The sequence below is a fragment of the Arvicanthis niloticus genome, chromosome 5 (assembly GCF_011762505.2).
Source record: "Arvicanthis niloticus isolate mArvNil1 chromosome 5, mArvNil1.pat.X, whole genome shotgun sequence".
Lineage (NCBI taxonomy): Eukaryota > Metazoa > Chordata > Mammalia > Rodentia > Muridae > Arvicanthis > Arvicanthis niloticus.
Genome location: NC_047662.1, coordinates 27,642,563 through 27,662,680, shown reverse-complemented (window position 1 = coordinate 27,662,680; position 20,118 = coordinate 27,642,563). Strand labels below are relative to the sequence as shown.

The 20,118-nt window shown below is 36.4% G+C and overlaps 1 protein-coding gene across 4 annotated transcripts in view; it reads right to left on the bottom strand.

Annotated features, from left to right (window-relative positions):
- The window catches only part of Zmym4 (zinc finger MYM-type containing 4), a 115,106-nt gene that overhangs the window by 30,212 nt on the left and 64,776 nt on the right, over positions 1-20,118 (bottom strand). For 3 of the 4 annotated variants that reach the window (XM_076934189.1, XM_076934191.1, XM_034502175.1), the window contains 13 exons: positions 18,423-18,597; positions 18,101-18,313; positions 14,520-14,670; positions 13,954-14,069; positions 13,299-13,574; positions 12,745-12,895; positions 11,824-11,996; positions 10,160-10,310; positions 8,665-8,805; positions 7,923-7,960; positions 6,870-7,014; positions 3,668-3,786; positions 1,709-1,880 (listed from right to left, as the gene is read on the bottom strand). In XM_076934189.1, coding sequence (XP_076790304.1) covers positions 1,709-1,880; positions 3,668-3,786; positions 6,870-7,014; positions 7,923-7,960; positions 8,665-8,805; positions 10,160-10,310; positions 11,824-11,996; positions 12,745-12,895; positions 13,299-13,574; positions 13,954-14,069; positions 14,520-14,670; positions 18,101-18,313; positions 18,423-18,597 — 2,021 coding nt within the window. The remainder of the gene's footprint in view (positions 1-1,708; positions 1,881-3,667; positions 3,787-6,869; positions 7,015-7,922; positions 7,961-8,664; positions 8,806-10,159; positions 10,311-11,823; positions 11,997-12,744; positions 12,896-13,298; positions 13,575-13,953; positions 14,070-14,519; positions 14,671-18,100; positions 18,314-18,422; positions 18,598-20,118) is intronic. The other variant, XM_076934190.1, reaches the window with a different exon arrangement.

Genomic DNA, 20,118 nt, shown 5'->3' with positions numbered 1-20,118 from the left:
TTTAAACCTTCAGTGAATCTGTGGAGCTAGACCGGTGATGGATGTTTAGCCAGATAATTACTCCTAACGAATATGCATGTAAGCATTCTTTATTGTAAACTTCTATTTCAATTTATGATTTGATTTTTGGTGTGAACTTGTGGTGAACTTTGTAACATGTGATCATGTATTCTGAAAGATGTGTAAGTACTGAGGGAAAGAGATGAGAGGCAGAGAGAATAGATGGATAGAACAGAGAGATAGAGTAGAATTTTTCCTTTCCCCGCGTAGGATCTTTCTGCTTTCCCCTTAGATACCTTTCATAGGAAACTTTCTACACTTAGTAATAAACTCTATTGTTGGGGGCCGACTTTTAGCAGAAAGTGGCTATCAGCTTTGCAGCCATCTTGAGCCATATACCCTGACATGAGACTTGAATTACAATAGCCTACAACAGCTGAGAACACTCTGATAATCTTGGTTTAGATATCTTGAGATTAAAGGTGTGTGAGATTAAAGGTATGTGACTTAAGAGTATGACTTAGAAGTATAGAGATCAGAGTTAGAGACAAGACCTAAGGGCATGATTAAAGGTGTAACTTAGAGGCGTGGCTTAGAAGTAAGACATATAAAAGGCAGAGACAGAACAGATCAGAACCAGAAGACAGACTATAGAAGACAGAACCAGACATGAGACTATAGAGGGAGAATCAGACAGGAGACACTTAGAGGAATAGAGACTGAAGAATAAACGGGATTGAATCACACCCTGTCTGGTCTCCATTCTTTGAGTCTGCCCTCACCCTCGCTCTTGCTGAACCTCGACCCGCAGACCGGAGCAGCAGCTTGGGCCGGGAGACAGTGGCCACCCAAACGTGGGTCGGCCCGGGCCTCAACATTTTGCCTGGGCCCCAACATTATTTTGGCGCCCGAACAGGGACTCAAGCTTGGGCCCCAACACTCTATAATAACTTCTCTAAGTGTCTTTTCTTCCTGAGACCTCAGACTAGCAGGCATAAGCTAGAGCCCAGCAGCTCCTGCTGAGACAAAACAAAGGCCACATTGCCCAATCCTCCTCTGTTAGGCTACCGTTGTTAATCACCTAAGCCTACTGAAGTCTCTTACCCTCAGAAGGAACAAGACATTTTTAGGACTTTTTAAAAGTTATCATCAGCATTTCAGTACAGGCTAGAGAGCCAGAAAACCCTGAGACCCTCAGACTTTAAAGCCATCACTAGAGTCCTACTCTGTGCCCCCTGCCACTACCCTCTCAGGGCTGGGAGGCTTCCGGCAGATGAGAAATATAAGGTAACCAATACTCCCTTCACAGGCTGGTTATGAAGACTAAATGCAGCAAAACACACAATACACTAGAACTTTGTCTAGACTGTGAGAACACACACAAATAAACATCATCTAGTATCATCCTTATTCCAAACTAACAGAATCAGACTTCTCTATAGGTAACTGAGACAACAAGGCGTCTGTCCTATGCTTCTAATTAGCCAACATCAGCATGCAGTTGATTACATATTAAAGATTCTTGGGCATGGAACATAGGTTTGAATGTAATGACAAAATACAAAAATGCCTGTCTCGAAAAACCAAAAAAAAAAAACAAAAAACAAAAAAACAAAAAACGAAAATAATATAAAACTTAATGTTACAACAAAATTATAGAATTATAAGTGATCTCAAAAAAAAAAATTTTTTTTTAAATTGCACCAACCTCCCTGGGATAAAGTCTTCTCCTTTTCTTCATCTTCTGCAATCATTTCTGCCATCTCAAGGAGATCTGCTTCAAATGGATGCGTGGCAAGTTTCTCTTTAATGTCTTCAATGCCCTCAGTGGCTTTTTCTTCATTATCCATAGAGGATGGAATAAACATGGGAACAGGCATCTGAAAAAACAAGGACTGAAGGTTTCTTATGTTTCCCATGTGTGTGTGTGTGTGGGGGGGGGGGTGGTACACAGCAGTTATCTTGGTCAGTTGTTTACGATCTTATTTTTATGAGACAAGGTCTGCCCCAGAACACAGAAACAGTAGACGGGCTAGAGAGGCTGGCCAGCAAGATCTAGGCATCTTCCTGTCTCTGACTTTCAAACACTGGGATTATAGGTGTGAACAACAATGCCTGGCTTTTACAGCAAGTACTATGCCAAGTGTGCCATCTCCCCAGCCTGAGGGTTTCTTACACAATAAATTTCTTGTCTGAATCTGTGTAATGATGTAAGTACTAAAATAATGGAGATGGGGGGGGAAGATATTCTCATTGATAAGACTTATGAGTCTTGGTAGTTCATTTTTAATAGACAAGAATGATTAAAGTAAAAATCTAAGCCAGGTGGTGGTAGTACACATTTCTAATACCAGCAAACAAAAGGCAGAGGCAGGTGGATCTCTGTGAGTTCAAGGCCAGTCTGGTCTACAGAGAGAGTTCTAGGACAGCCAGGGATACACAAAGAAACCCAGTCTCAAAACAAAAACAACAACAACAACAAAAAAACCCAAACTCTAGTAAGCAAGTTGCACATAGTGGCACATGCCTTAAAGCCAGCAGATGGAAGGGGAGAGGCAGGTGGACCTCTGAAATTTGAAGGCAGTGTGGTCTACAGAGTACATTTTATATCTGCAGCCAGCTAGAGCTACCTAGTGGCACTGTCTGAAAACCAAAAATAATTATGAAAAACAAAACAACAACTACTAAGTACTTTTCTAGACACTCAAAGTGCTTCTGAGTCCTTCAAAAGAATAAACCTACAACATAAAAATCAGTTTCGTTTCAAAACTGTCAATATATTTTAAAGAAAGTAAGAAATAATGACAGGAATATTCTTTTACCTCTTCTACAGTTTGGGACTCTTAATTTTTGTTCTGTCATTATTAGTAGCAGTAATAGTAGCATTCCTATTATTAGTAGTGTTGTTATTATTTTTTAGTATGTTCTTCAGGTGGATATATTTGCCACAGTCAGAGGACAATGTGTGGAGTCACTTTGATCCTTCTACCTTTATGTAGGTTCTAGGGATTGAATTCAGATGATCAGGCTAGCTAGACTGAACAGCAAGCACCATTACCAACTCAACCACCTCGCTGGCCCAGAATTTAGAATTCTAACATAAATAGTTTTGATTTTTCTTTTTGAATGATCTCAAAACTAACTTTTTCTTTTTTTCTTTAGCTGCTGTCACACTTACTTTATGTGTATGAATATTTTCCTTACATGTATGTCTGTGTACCACATGCATGTCTAGTGACCACAGAGATCAGAGGAAGGCAGTAGATCTGGAACTGGAGTTACAAGTAGGTAAGCCACTACATGGGTGCTGTGACTCAAACCCAGTTCCTCTGACTCCCCAGCCCTTGTTTGTGTTATGCTGAGGCAGAGTCTCATTGCAGCCAAAACTGGCCTGGAGCACAAATCCTGCTTCCTCAGCCTCACAAGTACTGGGATTACATGTGTGAGAAACCATGCTACATCATAACACTCTTTCAGAAGATAAGGTATGAGTGAAGGAAAATGTCTACACTCTCTTAAATAAGTAACAAAGGCAATATAACAGCAGCCAACCAAAATGAGGTAGGTATATTTAACCGACAAGTATGACATTTTATTACACAGCTGTAAAATTTTAAATGAGGAAAATGCAAGCTAAGTTAGATTTCATCTCTCAATGATTACTCACAGGAACTGGAATCCCAAAGGGGACAGGAGTGTACTGGGTGTAAAGATGAAGAGGTATGGGAACAAACACTGGCACAGGGACTGGTACCACCATAACTTGGGGCTCACTTGGAGTGTCTTCTAATGAAAAAAGCACATACAGAAAAAATGAGTTAGAAATGACTTAGTGAAATTCCATCATAAAAGAAGAGAATTTGTGCCAAGCAGTGGTGATACATCTTTAATCCCAGCACTTGGGAGTCAGAGGCAAATGGATCTCCAGGTTTGAGGCAAGCCTGGTCTACATAGTGATTTCAGGACAGACAGGGCTACACAGAGAAACCCTGGCTCAAAAAACTAAATTTAAAAAATAAAAGAAAAGAAGACAAAAAAAAAAGAAAAAAGAAAAAAAATTCAAAATGAATCAGAGATTTTAATGCAAGACAAGCAAAATAATTAAAGTATTAGATAATTTTTAAAAATTCAGTATACTGTTCTGAGAAAAGGTTTTTATTTTAAAGGTATGACTCCAGGAACAAAAACAACAAAATATAACTGGCCAGAGAAACTACATCAAACTCAAAATGTTATATATAGAAGCAATCCGGGAGCTAAGAGAAAAGTTACAGAATGGCAAAAAATATTTGCAAACTATACATTTGACAAGGGATTAATATCTAGAATACAGAAGAAATTCAAACAAGTAAACAGCAAAAACCCAAATAACCTGTTTGTAAGTGGTCAAATGGTCTCACTTTGTCCACATGGTGTTGCTGATGGATGGTAGAACCTTTAGGAGAACCTAAGGTCACCGGGGTGAGGGCCATACTCTTATTAGGAAGTATAGGGTATTAGTTGATCTGTTCTTGTAAAGGAATCAGTTGCTCGTTCCCAAAGATATTCACATCTATGTTACTCACACCATAGGGTAACAAGAGCCAAGAAATTGCATCCCCAAACATTGTGTGATAATCTCCAAAATCAGGTGCTAAATAAGCCATTTCTGTTTAAATTATCTGCCTTGGGTATTTCATTATAATGACAAACAGTGACTATACCAATAAAAAATATTCAATGTTAATAATGATCACCAGAGAACTGTCTGTCAGAATTACAATGACAGGGCTAGATAGACAGCTCAGCAGGTAAGTACACTTGCTGCTCCTACAACAGACCTGGGTTTAGTTCCCAGCACCTATATCAGGGGTCTCATATCTGTAACTTGAGTTCCAGAGAACTCAATAGCTTCTCTGGCTTCTGCTGACACTTGCATGTACCTGGTGCACATACAGGCAAGAAGGCACACAAATACATAAATAAAAATCAATTTTAAAAAATTAAAGGGCTGGAGAGATGGCTCAGTGGTTAAGAGCACCGTCTGCTCTTACAGAGGTCCTGAGTTCAATTCCCAGCAACCACATGGTGGCTCAAAACCATCTGTAATGGGATCCGATGCCCTCTTTGGTGTGTCTGAAGACAGTGACAATGTACTCATATACATTAAATAAATTAATAAATCTTAAAAAAAAAAACAAAAAACAAAAAATTAAAATAAAATACCCTCTTATCCCTTTGAGAATGATTACTATCAAAAAAGAAGTAAAAAAAATCCTGGTAAGCACAGAGAAAGGGGGCCTCTCTAACATCCTAGTGGGCACTATGAATTAGTACAGCCATTGTTGAAAATAATAATAAGATACTTCAAAAGATATGATGAGAATTCCCAGGAACCAAGTTGTCCTCTGACCTCTATGCGCTCACCATGACACATGCATGCCCATATAGGTAAAACAAAGGATGAATCTTCAACTCCACAGAAAGGAACATCCTAAGTGGGTCTCAGTTAACTTGTGTGCATCTTATTCAGGATTAACAGCCTATAGGATGACACCTTTGCATCTAGGATTCTTTTCTACTTTGAAAATTCTGGAACTTATAGTTGGCAGCAAAAGAAGCTATCTAAACACAAGCAAACAATCAAAGAAGATGAAGACTATATAAAAGAGTAATTCTTGGGCAACTGCCTTAAGTGTGGAAAACAAACAGAAATATTTCTTCAAAAAACTCTATTAAAATTTCTACCTGCTTCAGCACTTAAGCTCAGCTTAGTACAACTTGAAAAGACTGCTAAATTCTGACTGGCTGTGTTAATAATAAATGGACTTCTCTGTACTCTCAACAGCCAGTTAAAGCTTTGAAAACTCAATAGGAGGGCTGGAGAGTTGGTTTAGCAATTAAAAGCACTTGTTGCTCAGATTCAAATCACATTACCCACAGGAACGCTCACAAATGTCTCTAATTCCTTTCAGAGATGATCCAAAGTCCTTTTGACTTCCATGCGCACCAGGTATATGCACACAGTACACATATATACATGTAAGCGGTGTACTCAGATACATAAAATAGTAAAAACAAACAAATTCCTGATGTATGTGGCCAAGAAGAAGCTTATGCTCCAATCAGCTTTCATTCACAAGATGGAGGTTGTAACTAAAAACTGACAGACAAAAAACCACTGGGATCCTTATAACTCTACCTCAGATTATTTACAGAGCTGGCCTCAAAGTCAGAGCTCTGTTTGCCTCCTCATAAATGCTAAGACTGAAGGTATGCACCACCAACCTTAGTGAAAATGACTTTTTTTTTTTTTTTTTTTTTTTTTTGAGACAGAGATTCTCTGTAGTCCTGGCTGTCCTGGAACTCACTCACTCTGTAGACCAGGCTGGCCTCAAACTCAAGAGATCCACATGCCTCTGCCCCAAGTGCTGGGATTAAAAGTATGTACCATCACCACCAATGCAAATGACATTTTAAAATAGTAGGAGAAAACGGGGATAGGTGTTATATGCCAAGAAGCATAAAGCTATATATACATACCACTAAATGAACACATACACAAATGAAAAGATAATATTAATTTGTATAAACTTAATAGCACATTAAAAAACAAATACATCTCTGAATTCAAATCCTATCTACATTATTCTAAAGTTTATAGTAAGCCTACATTAGTTATTAATAAAGAAGTTAACTGTGTTCATAGTATATGAATTGACTTTTATTTCAGCTAACTTATTAAGCCTCAGACAGAGAAAGGTCTTATTCACAGGCAAACTGTGCAAACTATACTGGGCAATCCATATAAGCAGGAAACAGTGTACTCAAGGTAATCAAATGCTACATTCCCTTGCCCCAAATAAAACAACAGACCCCACGAAACATACCTGTCTGGCATTCTTTGTTTTGAGTATGTGGTTTACATGAGGTGGCTTTAGTCTGTGTGATGGGTTTGCACAATAAAGCTTTGTTCTTCAAAAGCCTTGGAGGCTGGGAAGGTGGAAGTTTCAGGGCATCTGTTTGAGTACTTGCCTAGTTAAAAAAAAATAAGAAAATAAAAATAAAAAAATCAGAAACCAAAAGATTTTCAAAATGTTTTGAGTAATTAGAAAAATTTCAACTTTAAAAGACGTATCATTAGAATTCCATAGAAGAACCAACATGTAAGTAAACCAAATGCATCATATGCCTGAAGTGTTAATAGTAACCAAAGAATATTTTAATAACTATCAACTGATTCAATGTACTTACTATATTTGCTTATCAAGAAAAATACCAATAAGTTTATTGTAAAACACTGATAATCAGTACAATGGGAAGTTTTAAATAAGAATTGTTATTTCCTGACTGACTTAGAGGCTAAGACAGTCTTAAAAGATGTAACCAACATTTATGGAATTACTTGTGATCACTCAAAGTAACTTGAAGGGCTGAAACTACAGTTCAGGGGCATAGAGTTTGCCACCATAAAAAAATTAAAAAGTAACTTAAACATAAAAATTATCCCAGAGGCTAGGGACATTTTCAAGAAACATCACTATTTCATCATATATTTTGTTCATTATTTTCTTTCTTTATTCTTCACTCAAGAGACAATGTAGACATTGTCGAGTAGAAAAAAAGTTATATATAGTATGACTAACGTGGAATGGGAGTGAAGAAGCTTAGTGTGGGTGTTAACAACCCCCAACACAGTCAGTCTCTAAGATTACATGACTGGCACCAGTACATTTGCTTTAATTACACATAATTTTAAAAAACTTTCAGTAATTCATTATATAAAGGTAACTACCAAGCATTCAAAGAAATAAAGGTATATAAAAGACCGGATTAGATAATGGAAACTGTATTCATAAGCAATTCTATTACTCAATAGAGTATATTAGCTCAGACCTTTATGTAATAGACATGAAAAATATAGTAATAACAAATTAACTTACATCCCCAATGATTTTCGCTGTTACTGTTGGAACTGCACCTTAATAGAAATTCAAACAAAAATTTAGGATTTTTAAATTTAAACATCAAATATTAAAGCCAATTATCAGCCCATAATCACTAGTCATGATGATATGCAACTTTCCACTTAATTCGGTAAAAGCAAGCAGTAAACTTCAAAGTATAAAACAAGAAAAAAAGATGGAGAGCTTGTGAAAACAGCATGGTGCACATCAGTGATGCTGCAAGCTACATACAGGAGCTACATACAGTTTGGTTTAGGGACAAGGGATTAAGGTGTGTATTTTACATCTCAAAGCAGAATTGGCCTCCAGGTTCTCCCAGCATTCCTCAGTCTCTACCTGGTATATATCCTGCCCCCAACCCTGAACCTACCACCCAAGGGATGGGCTGTCTTTATTCCAGAGGATCTTATCTATATAATCCAGGCATTTTGGATCTTGCCCCTCCCCTTACATATGCACCCTTTCTCTCTTTCTTACCACCTCTCACTCACCCCTATGGTGACTTCCTTGGCCTTGGTCTTTATGTGTGTATGGGGGGGGGGGCAGTGTCAGTGAATTCACCTGACAGCAGCTTCCCAATTGACTTACCTTTAATATATTCTAATATGGCTTTTTTTCTTCCAGTGGAGAACTGGCTCATTTTCCCAGTGGAGAAATAACTTATCACATATAATATTTAATTCAAGTAATAAGAAAGGCAATTCAAATCAAGCTATACCTTGTAAGACGCTGTTGGCATTTGCTGTGGGCTGAGCAGCAGGAGCACTTGCTAGAGATACCACATTAGCAATAACTGGAGTTGAATCTTTTCTGAGGGAGGGTGGCCCTGCAGAAGCAGCTTGAACCATGGAAATACTTGCTGGTTAAAAGAGAAGGAAAGAACAAAGCTCACATAATTTATTTATGTTTTACATAGAAAGCAACAGCTCAAAGGACACCAATGTTTCTATGATTGAGTAAGTAGCTATGGAGCAGTGAAACTTCTGAAATAATGACACTTGTTTTATCACTTCTTGGCCTTTTGGTTAAGATCAAGTGTAATACCTTTTCTTTCCCACTTAAATTACTGCACTGATTGCTAGTTTTTGATTAATGAAACTTGCTAGTTCCTCATGCCCTTTACCTTTGTATGGAAATGCATCTATCTCACTTAAAACCAACAAAAATGTCCAAAGGCACAATTCCAACCCATGACAATCACAAAGCAGATTTAATGAGAATATAAGACAAAGATGTTTCTAAAATTTTACCTTCGTAAGTGAAGGACTTTGTAAGAAGCTTCTAGAGTAGGCCCTTGCTTCTCCTCACAAGGGTACTAGACTTGGACTCTTCTGGGTTTCAAAACGGAACTAATTTGTGCTCCAAATCACAAAGCTTCTAAGACTTTTATGCCCTAAATATGTATATAGTTGGTTGTTGATTGACACAGGCCTCATTCACTATGTAACCCAGGCTAGCCTCAAACTCACTATATGGCTCATACTCTTCTGGAAGTCTTGATCACCCCCTTAGCCTGACTATACATACATACATACATACATACATACATACATACATAGTATATTTAAAGGTCCATGTGATTCAGTCATCATTTCATTTGCTATAAGCAATCTGAAATCTTTCATTATGGAAGCCAAGTGTATACAGAATTTTAAAATTGTAAACATCACTCTTTTCCAGAAAATTGAGTAGGGCCGAGTCAGTATTCTGAGAGAAAGCTACAATAAAATTTGCCTGCCAGGTATAGTAGTACAAGCTTTTAGTCCCAGCACTCAGAGGCAGAGGGAGGTGGCTCTCTATGAGTTTAAGACCAGCTTAGTCCAGGACAGCTAGGACTCTCTTAGAGAAATCCTATCTCTCTCGATTGATCATTAATTGATAGATAAAATCATTTGCTTTCAGGTATTCAATAAATTATTTAAATGTTAATGGTATTTGTTTAATTTTGTTACTGTTGTGGCTGCTGCTGTTTTGAAACAGGGTCTCTCTAAGCAGTCCTAGGTGTCCGTGAACTCACAGAGATCTGCCTGCCTGTTTCCCAAGTGCTAGGATTAAAGGCATGTGACAACATGCCCAGCTTGTTAATAGTATTTGAACACAATAAGATTTGTATTTCATAAAATTACTGACAACGTATATATTTTAATCTGTAGAAATAAAGTAATTAGCTCTTTGTACAGGTAAGAGTTCACTTACTCCTCACTGCAGTTTACCTGTATTGTTTTGTAAAGGTGGATCACATACAGTTTGCTGATGACAGAACATCAAGATGCAAAGCAGGTTACAAAAGTGTTTTATGTCACCTCGCCATTTCAATGACTCACTGAGTTTACCCTGTCTCTTGCAACCATCACATTTGGCCATCTGAAACACATTGAAAAGAGTAAAGAAGAAACAAATTATCAGGGGCTACAGAGATGGCTCAGCTGTCAGAGCACTTGGTTGCCCTTCCAGATGACCTAAGGTTCAATTCCCAGCTCCTACATGGTGGCTCACAATGATCTCCAGTTCTAGGGGATCTGACAGCCTCTTTTCTGAACTCTGAAGGTACCAGGCACAAATATGATGCACAGACATACCTGCAGGCAGAAAAACCAGTACACGCATAATAAAAAAAAATAGTTAAAAAACAAACAAAATATCTCTAGCCTGACAGAATAAAATCAGGATAACAAGAAATGAACTTTAGAACTTACAAATTTTTTAAATTTGAAGTTAATATATTTGTTTATATACTTATGCGTAATTTGACAAGATAGCATATTTGCTTTCATTTATAGAGCTTTTTAAAAATTATTTATGTACATGAGTACACTGTAGCTGTCTTCAGACACACCAGAAGGGGTCATCAGATCCCGTTACAGATGACTGTGAGCCACCATGTGGTTGCTGGGAATTGAACTCAGGTCCTCTGGAAGTTAGTACTCTTAACTGCTGAGCCAGCTCTCAAGGCTTTATTCATAGAACTTAAATCATCAAGTCAAAGGTGACTATCCGAAAATGGTAAATATTCATATACTAATGATTTAAAAAGTTTGTGTCTGTGTGTGTCTAGTACATGTGCTTGAACATTTTACCATCTATCTAAACAAACATAGGGCGGGCGGCCAACACTGACACAGGCAGGGGTTCTTTCCTCAGTCACTCTCTATCTTATTCACTACAGGAATGTCTGTCAGTTGAACTCAGAGCTCATTAACTATACTCTAGTTGTCCAGCTTACTCTCTGGGGCTCTGCATCCAAGCACTGGAATTACATGTGGAATTTTATGTGAGTGCTGGAGATCCAAAATCCAGTCTTCACACTTGTATAGCAATTACTTTATCCACTGAGACATCACTCCAATCCTAACAATGACATCATAAAAAAAAAAAATCTCTTTTTAAAAAACCAACTCATATATGTAGAATACCCTAATAAGTAGCAATTGAAAAACGAAGTTCTAGGCCTGTAAGAAGGCTCAGTAGTAAAAGCACTTATGGCCAAGCCCGATAACCTGAAGTCAATCTTCAGACCCACATGGTACAAAGAGAAACAATGCCCACACAAGTTCTCATATGAACTCTTTCCAGCACATAAGCCATGGCATGCATACACCTACATTGACATATATGCACTACTGTGCACATAAATAAATTTAACAAAAACAAAAACGAAGGTTTTTTTTTTTAATTAAATAATTTTTTCAGAATTCAGATTCATGTATTTAAATAAGTGAGTAAAATAATTATTAACATATTTTAACACCATAAATCAGCTGTATCTTCTACAATAAGTTAAAAACAAAAGGAATAAATTTAAGTCCCTGTATATGAATTAAGAAAAAGAACCTAATGCTAATTCTCTCTAAACCTAGGAATGTGAATTTTTTTTTACCTGATAAAACAAAACTGTATACTTAGACATGCATTCTTCACAACAGAAGTCTTCCACCTTTCCACCCAAATTATTCTGTATTAATTTGGGAGATGTCTGTAAACAATAACTGCACATTTTACAATGACTTCCCCAGCGTTTTCCCAAGTCATGTTTATAAAGTAATTTGCAACCTAAGAAATCAGAAAAGATAAAATTAATAATGGGCTGAATAATAACTATGTTTGCACACATGGGGCTTAACCAACTGATAGGTCATGAAGTCAGTTACAGGATCAAAACTAGCTAGCTGTGTGTGTTGACTGAAATATGTTATATATTTCATATATATATATATTTATATATAGTAAGTTTCATTTCATGAAGTTTTTGTTTCATTCGGAGTGTGAAAATATCCTAGGTTTATAGTAGGATGCAATGTGAAATGTAATTAATTTATACAACAGTCAAATGATTTGAAAGCCACTGGTCAAGAATGATAACACTGCCATTTTAGAGTCAAGTAAAACATTCTTAGATATAAATATAATCTAAAAAAAAGAAATAACTTAATTTCACTTTGATATCCCTATTCAGAAACACAAACTGAGGGTGCTACAGGAACTTAAAACCTTCCATCTAAAAATGAAGACCTAAATAAAGGTCTTTGAGTTCTCCATCAAGCTGACAGGGTCAAATATATCCTGTGTCACCAACTTATGTACTGTACTTTACAAGATCTTTGACTTCATTTTAATAGCTACATAATATTAAGTAGATAAAAATAGCAAATTATCTGTCAATAAATAAAAAGATACTGTGTGTCTGTACAAAGGACAAAACAGACTTAGTAATCCCTTCAACTAATGACTACTTTAGAAACCATCACCATGATTAATAATAAGATTACTAATAATAAGATAATAAGATTTGTCTTTTTACCTTCACTACAAAATGACTTGTCAGCACCTGAGAACCTCACAGTCTCCTTTATAATTTTCTCAATTTTACAGTATTCACACATTGCCATTACATTATTGATTTTCTTATATTCATCAGAACAATTCTTGCCACAGAACTGAAACATTTTACCCTGTAAAGAAATATTGAGTAATAATTAGTCATTTGGTTTATGTTACAGAAATTTTCATCCTTCTTACTTCAAAACTTTCTATAATCTCAGCACGCAGAAGGCAGAGACAGACAAGATCTCTTTGAGTTCAAAACCAACCTGTCTATATACTGAGTTCCAGGCTAGCCAGAGTTACATAGTAAGCCCCTTTCTCAAAAATGAAAAACCCCAATGGTACAATTTTAAGACAGAAAATCAAAAATACATTTGAGTTTATACTCAAAATCTTATCATCAATGTCTACTGTGCTGTTTTATTTCCTCTGTATTTTATAGAAAGAAGTTCTCAGTGAGTTGTCACGGCTAACCTTAACTCAAAATCCAATGTGCATGCACTTGCACAGCAGCTATGAACCCACACTTACCTTGTAGTCAAGAAGCTCTGGCTTTGTGGCAAAGAGACGGTTACAGTGTTGACACCTAAGCTTCACTACACTTCGGGCAAACCCAACATGCTGGGACTGGGCAGCCAGCCTCTGGAGCCCAGCAGCAGCGGAGCTGTTGATGGAGGTGGGGGACACAGCAGGGGTACTCCCTCCACCTGCAGATGCTGATGAACCTGTGGGGATGCTCACGATTACCTGACCCTGAGACAAGGGCACTACTGAAGAATTCATTCCAGTTGGTTTGTTAAATAAATTCTGAAAAAAGTAAAACAATAAGAATAGGTCTATTTAATCACTTGTTCAAAGACTAGAAATTATGCCCCTCTGTATGCCAAGAAAGACTCTAGTAATGCAACAAGCTAGGTACCTTGTCTTTAAACACCTTAAGACTGAATGAGGTAAGTCTCATTCATGTAGGAAAAAAAAACCATCCAATAATCTTCAAAACTAGTATTCTCTCAGTAGTGCCATTTAAATTTCATGGGTGACAGTTAAGTGACTGTATAGGCTGAACTAACAATCTAAGCTGAAAAGCTATAATAGAAACAAATAACCCTGGTACAAGGAAACAGTAAGTTTGTATGACTATAGGTGATTCACTGACTGAGGAAGAGGAAGATTCCCAAGGTCCTACCTGGAAAGCTACCACACAACTGTAGCTGCAGAAGTTGCGTATACTTCCATCTGACATGGCTAGATGATACTGAGGGATTGCTGAGGTTTTACAACTGTTACACTGAACTTGTACACCTTAGCAAATGAAAGTAAAAGCTAATGAGTCACACATAAACCTAGGAGGAATTAAGTATCAGACAAAAATTCAATTTTCAGGTTAAGCTATAGGAACTGAAGCTAACCTCCATCATGCCACATCTATCATAAAGTAACTGAACATTTAAAAAGTTTTAAAATTTCAAATAATCATAAGCTACCCTGAAATTAAAAAATAAATGGATCTTGAAATATACTGAATATGGATAAAGAAAATACATTAAGGAAGATTATTTGTAATCCATTCAGTAAGGGGGATACATAAATAGGCAAACAAGTAAATAAGGTAACAGGTAATATTTTACGACAAAAGTGTGAAATATGTTTGTACTAAAAATCAATTAAATTTAGACAAAAAATTGGGCCAGCAAAAAAGTAGTAACTAATTTTCCAACGATTACATTTTATAGTTTATGAAAGCAGTATTACCTGCGGAAGTAACCATTTTAACTCTGTAAGCAGATAAGCAATTAACAGAACAGAAAAGCTCTGTCTTCCCCAAGCTATTGGTATTCTCAATCATTTCTGCTGAGGATCTCAATGATTTGCAAAGCGCACATGGTGTTATTTTGGCTGATTTCTAGTAACAGAATAAAACAACATTCATTTTTACCAAATTCATAAAGCATAATTCTTTGAAATGTTTAACTTAACTCTGTTGAAATATTACTACTTTTTATGTGTGGTGGTAGGAATCACTCCCAGAACACTGCATGATAAATTTTTTCCCCTTACTCATGAAGTATTTTAAACAGTAATCTTCAAATAATCAACAGTTCAATCTTCAGAAAGACACTTCACAAAGGAAACTAGTATGTTATTCTGAAATTCTGAGTATGCATATTATGTATGTATGCATACAAAAGTGAAAAGCATTTCACTGAGCAATAGATACACCATGGCTCCATGGTATATTTCTTTATTTCTAGTGTATCTCATTAGAAAACAGTGTTAGTTATAACCTAGTAGTTAATTTAAGATCTAATAACTGATAAACATTGTTTTTTACACAACACAACTGGCTCTCTTTTATATATTAGCCAAAAGTGTGAAGAGCTTCCTATGAGAGATACTATTTAAAGCAGCACAGTTCTAATCTAAGGAAATCAGTAAACTTAGGAAACTCAGTAACAATCCTCTCCTTAAGAATGCATATTGTAAGCAGCAAAATGAGAGCAGAAAACAATGACTCTGACAGAGCAATCACCACTTAACTAGGGACTTAACAGAAAGTAAGGGCAAGTACCTGTCATACACTTAAGAAAACACTGCTCAAGCTTGAACTAAAAGATTTTGAGATCTTCCCTTTCTGTGATAAACTGTAAACGTGACCCTAAAATGTGTGTATATTAGCATATGACTGATCTGTAACATCTTGTAACTCCCAGATCAGAACAGTAACCGCAAGACTTGAGTCAAAACTTATCTTTGTGAACTTTTGCTGACACACCTAGTCCTGCCAGCTATGCTTTGTGATACACAAAACCTCATAAACTTCTATCATACCATCTTTTCATTTATTTATCTATCAAAAGTATGTCTTCCCACAAGACAGAAACTGAATTCAATGTTTGTTTGAATAAATTAGAATTAAAGAAAGGAAAACAGAAGCAATAACCATCTACAATGAGCCAGGCTGTGTGTTAATGCTTTTGTTCTTCCTTTATACAGCCTAGTATTCACAGCCATTAGCAGGTAAAAAAAAAAAAAAAAAAAACCAAAAAAATCTAAAATCCATGTAGTCTAAGTGTTTTCCCCATGAAAAACTGTATGTAAACATAATAGATTGGTCTTATCACTCATTAAATTAAAATTCTATAATTTGGTCTTTTTTGTTGAGGAAGGATTGTTTGTGTTTTTACTTTGAAGACAGAGAGTCTCACTATATAGTTCTAAATGCAACTAGCCATGTAAACCAAACTGGCCTCCAACTCAGGGATCTGCCTTCCTTCCGCTAACTCCCGAATCCCTGGAACTAAAGGCATGCACCACCATGTCAGCCCCTTGTACTTTTGGAAGACTGAGAGTAGGAACCTGAGAAACGTGTCCCTAACACAGCAAATTTTAATATATGAAAAGCAAACTTTCAAAATTAAAATTAAAAACCTAATCTAAAATTATATGTTTTATTCTATTTTTCCTTTTATGAAGTATGACTCAACTTTTAGTACCTGATATATACTATCAGGAAAAGAACAGCCTTCAGAAAATTTTAAATTTTTTTTCATTTGTAAGAGAAAAACATGAATATATATTATGCAAGACGGCTAAACCCTTTCAAAAATTAGATTTAAACTGAAATCACCAATAATTTTAAAAATGCTGAATTTCTACAGTGAGTCCAAGGCCACCCAGAGCTACATAGTGAAAGCCTAACTCTCAAAATAAAACAAAAATACCCCTCCCCCAAAAGCAAAAGACTAGAATGCAGTAAAACCTGACTGGCAGTATTCACTGATTTTAGTGGCCTATATATAAATTCACTATGTATTAAAGGAAAAAAAGTCCGATCAGCAAATGAAATAAAATAGGAAGCCACTACAAAAAGAGTATTTACTGTCCCATCAGGCAGTGGTTCTCAACCTTCCTAATGCTGCAACTCTTTAATACAGTTCCTCACATTATGGTGACCCCCAACCATAAAATTACTTTCATTCCTACTTCAGAACTGTAATTTCTTTCTTTCTTTCTTTCTTTTTTTTATTTTTTTTTTTTTTTGGTTTTTTGAGACAGGGTTTCTCTGTGTAGCCCTGGCTATCCTGGAACTCACTCTGTAGACCAGGCTGGCCTCGAACTCAGAAATCCACCTGCCTCTGCCACCCAAGTGCTGGGATTAAAGGCGTGCGCCACCACCGCCCAGCCAGAACTGTAATTTCACTACTGCTATGGATCATAATGTAAATATCCGTGTTTTCCAATAGTATTAAAGTACCTCTGTAAAAGAGTTATTTGACTTCCAAATGAGTTGTGCCCCATAGGTTGAGAACCACTGTTTAGGTTAACCAATTATGAAACTAATATTTAACCAAAATTTACTGGTGAAACATGGAACAAAAAAACCAAACAGCATAGAAGATTGTTATCATAGTTTTATCCAGTTTATTCTCTGCAAAGTTCTAATTTACAAAGTAATGAACAGCCCTCATTTGTTCTGCTTAAGGAAAAAAATTCCCTTCACTCTACTAAGATTTTATTTTCTGGTTTACAACTGTAATTATGTGGTTCCATTTTTTAAGAAAAATATATGTGTGTGCATATACATACATATACACATGCACAGACATACATGGAATCTGGAACTTTTTGCTAAAGAACAAGTATAACTAAAAACCAAAATATATTTGAAAATTCAGAAGGCTACATACTGAAAACAATGGATACCCCTATGAGACATAATTCTGCTTTATGTTTGGGTCACTTAAAAATTACTACTCAAAAACACAAACCGCATCTGAAAAAAAGCCATGCCCTAGGTAGGTAGGCATGACAGTAAATGCAGATAATTCCTGCACTTGGTAAGCAAAGGCAAGAGGGCTACAAGTTCAAGATTTGCCTGGGTCATATGACAAATTCCAGGAAGACATGGCTCCATAGTGAGACCCTGTCTGAACACAACAGAGCCTTAGTCTAAAAATGCATTTCTTACTAGTTTTGGGGACAGGTTCTCCCTGGGAAACTATGGCTGTAATTGACCTAGCACTGTAGAGCAGGCTGGCCTCAAACAAACTTGCAGAGATCTGCCTACCTCTGTCTCCTCTGTGCTGGGATTAATGGTATGCACCACCACTACCTGGCTAAAAGATGCATTTCTTAATGCATGTACAGAAACTGGGACATATAGAACTCTATTTCAGAAGAATTAATAAATATCCATTTGGCAAATATCATTTGCATGCAAAAACTTAACCAAATACTTATCTCATTATTTTGAACCGTTTCAAACATAATCCTACCCAAAGGTTTCAACTACCCTGAAATGAAGAAAAATCAAGATTAAAAAGATCAAATACCTGTTTGTATGAGGTGACACACATTGAACTACAAAACTTCTTAGACTGTCCCTCGATCTGAAGCACATGGCACTGTCCAGAGCCACTGTAACAGTAACCCCCACAGTTCTCACAACAGTTCATAGTGAGGTTGTTAGCAGAGCGAAACTTAGAGAAACAGGCATCACTGCAGAGTTTATGAACTACGTTCTGGTAATTAACTTCATGTCGAATCTAAGAATTACAAATTAAAGCCAAAACATCAAACACAAAGAATCAAACATTGTTCTTTAAGCATAAGCATTAAACTTACTCATCCAAGTAAAATGAAAAGGTAACTTACAACAGCATTCTTCTGACACATGCTGCATTTGGTCGAAATGCTATTTGTATTTATGGTAACAATGGGCTTTTTTTTCAGTTCATATGTTGACAAGCATGACTGACTACAAAAATCTTTACTGGTGGTGCTATTTTCAAACTGGGCACTGATCACATCCTTTGGATTTAAAATGTCTCTAAAATGATAACAGAGATAAAATAAGGCACAGGATATTACATTTACCACCATCTTAGTTAGTATATTAACGCAACCAAATAAAACTAGGCTTACAATAAAAGGCATTGCAACTTTTTTTAATTAAAACATTTTTAATTGTATGAGTGCTTTGCATACATGAATGCCTGTGCACCACTTGAGTTTCTGGTGTGTTCAAGGAACAGAAGAGGTATTTGAATTGCCTGGAACTGGAATTAGATGGCTGTAAGCTACCACAAGGGTCCCGGGAATCAAAGCTGGATCCTCTGAAAGACTAACCAACGTTCTCAAATACTAAATCTCTCCAGCCTACAGGGGCATTGCATCTTAAATTTGTGAGTGTACATGTGTACATCTGTGGTGTGTATATGCAGAGTGTGTGTATGTGTGTGTTGTTCCTTCTGCCTTTTTTTCAAGTTTATTTATCTTGTGTGTCTTTAAGTCTGTATGTCAGAAGACAACTTGTAGCCTCCAGGAATAAATTCAGGTACTAAGTCTTTACTCGCTGAATCATCTTCCGAACTACCAAGACATCATCTCTCACTGAACCTGGAATTCAAAGACTCAACGAGGCTGGCTGCTCCACTGAGCTAAGGACTCTACTACTCTTTACCTTCCCAGTACTAGGGTTTGAACTCACATCCTCAAAAGACAATCATTTTTATAAATAAGCTATTTACCTAGTCCTATGTGATATATTATTAAGCATTGCTATATAAAATCTAAATGCTCACATCTAAAAAATTTAATATGTAAGCATCAGTAATAAAGACAAAGAAGAATGAAGCCCCAATAATTAGATTTCCAACATAGATCAAGGCAATGGACATAACATTTCTCATTGATCTCAATGAATTTATACACCAATTAAATTGTATCTCATGGCAGAGTAAGAAGAAACAATCACATTTCTGTTAGCATATATACAGAAAAGCTACAGAAAATTTTTAAAAAAAATTCTTTTAATGTAATAAAAAATGTGACCTAACAAAATTAAGAAAATTATATTCCTAAACTACTTATTTTATATAGGATTTGAAACCATTTAAAACATGTACATTCCTCCTATTTAAAAAAACAAAAAACATGGGCTGGTGAGATGGCTCAGTGGTTAAGAGCACTGACTGCTCTTCCAGAGGTCATGAGTTCAAATCCCAGCAACCACATGGTGGCTCACAACCATCCATAATGAGATCTGATGCCCTCATATGGGTGTCTGAAGACAGCTACAGTGTACTTACACAAAATAAATAAATAAATTCTTAAAAAAAAAAAAAAAAACTAGATGTTAAACGATGATAAAAATATTCTCAGCATGATAACCCTAAGAGTGCAACAGTGGCACACATACATTTGGGGGCAACCATCAGCTTTTAAACTGGACTTAAGGCCTTCTCAATAAGAAGAAAATCATGCTTAGTACTAGGAACCTAACCAACTACCCAGGGCTAGTGAAGCCATGGATCTTAGCTGAGAACCTACAACTGACACTTTACTAAAC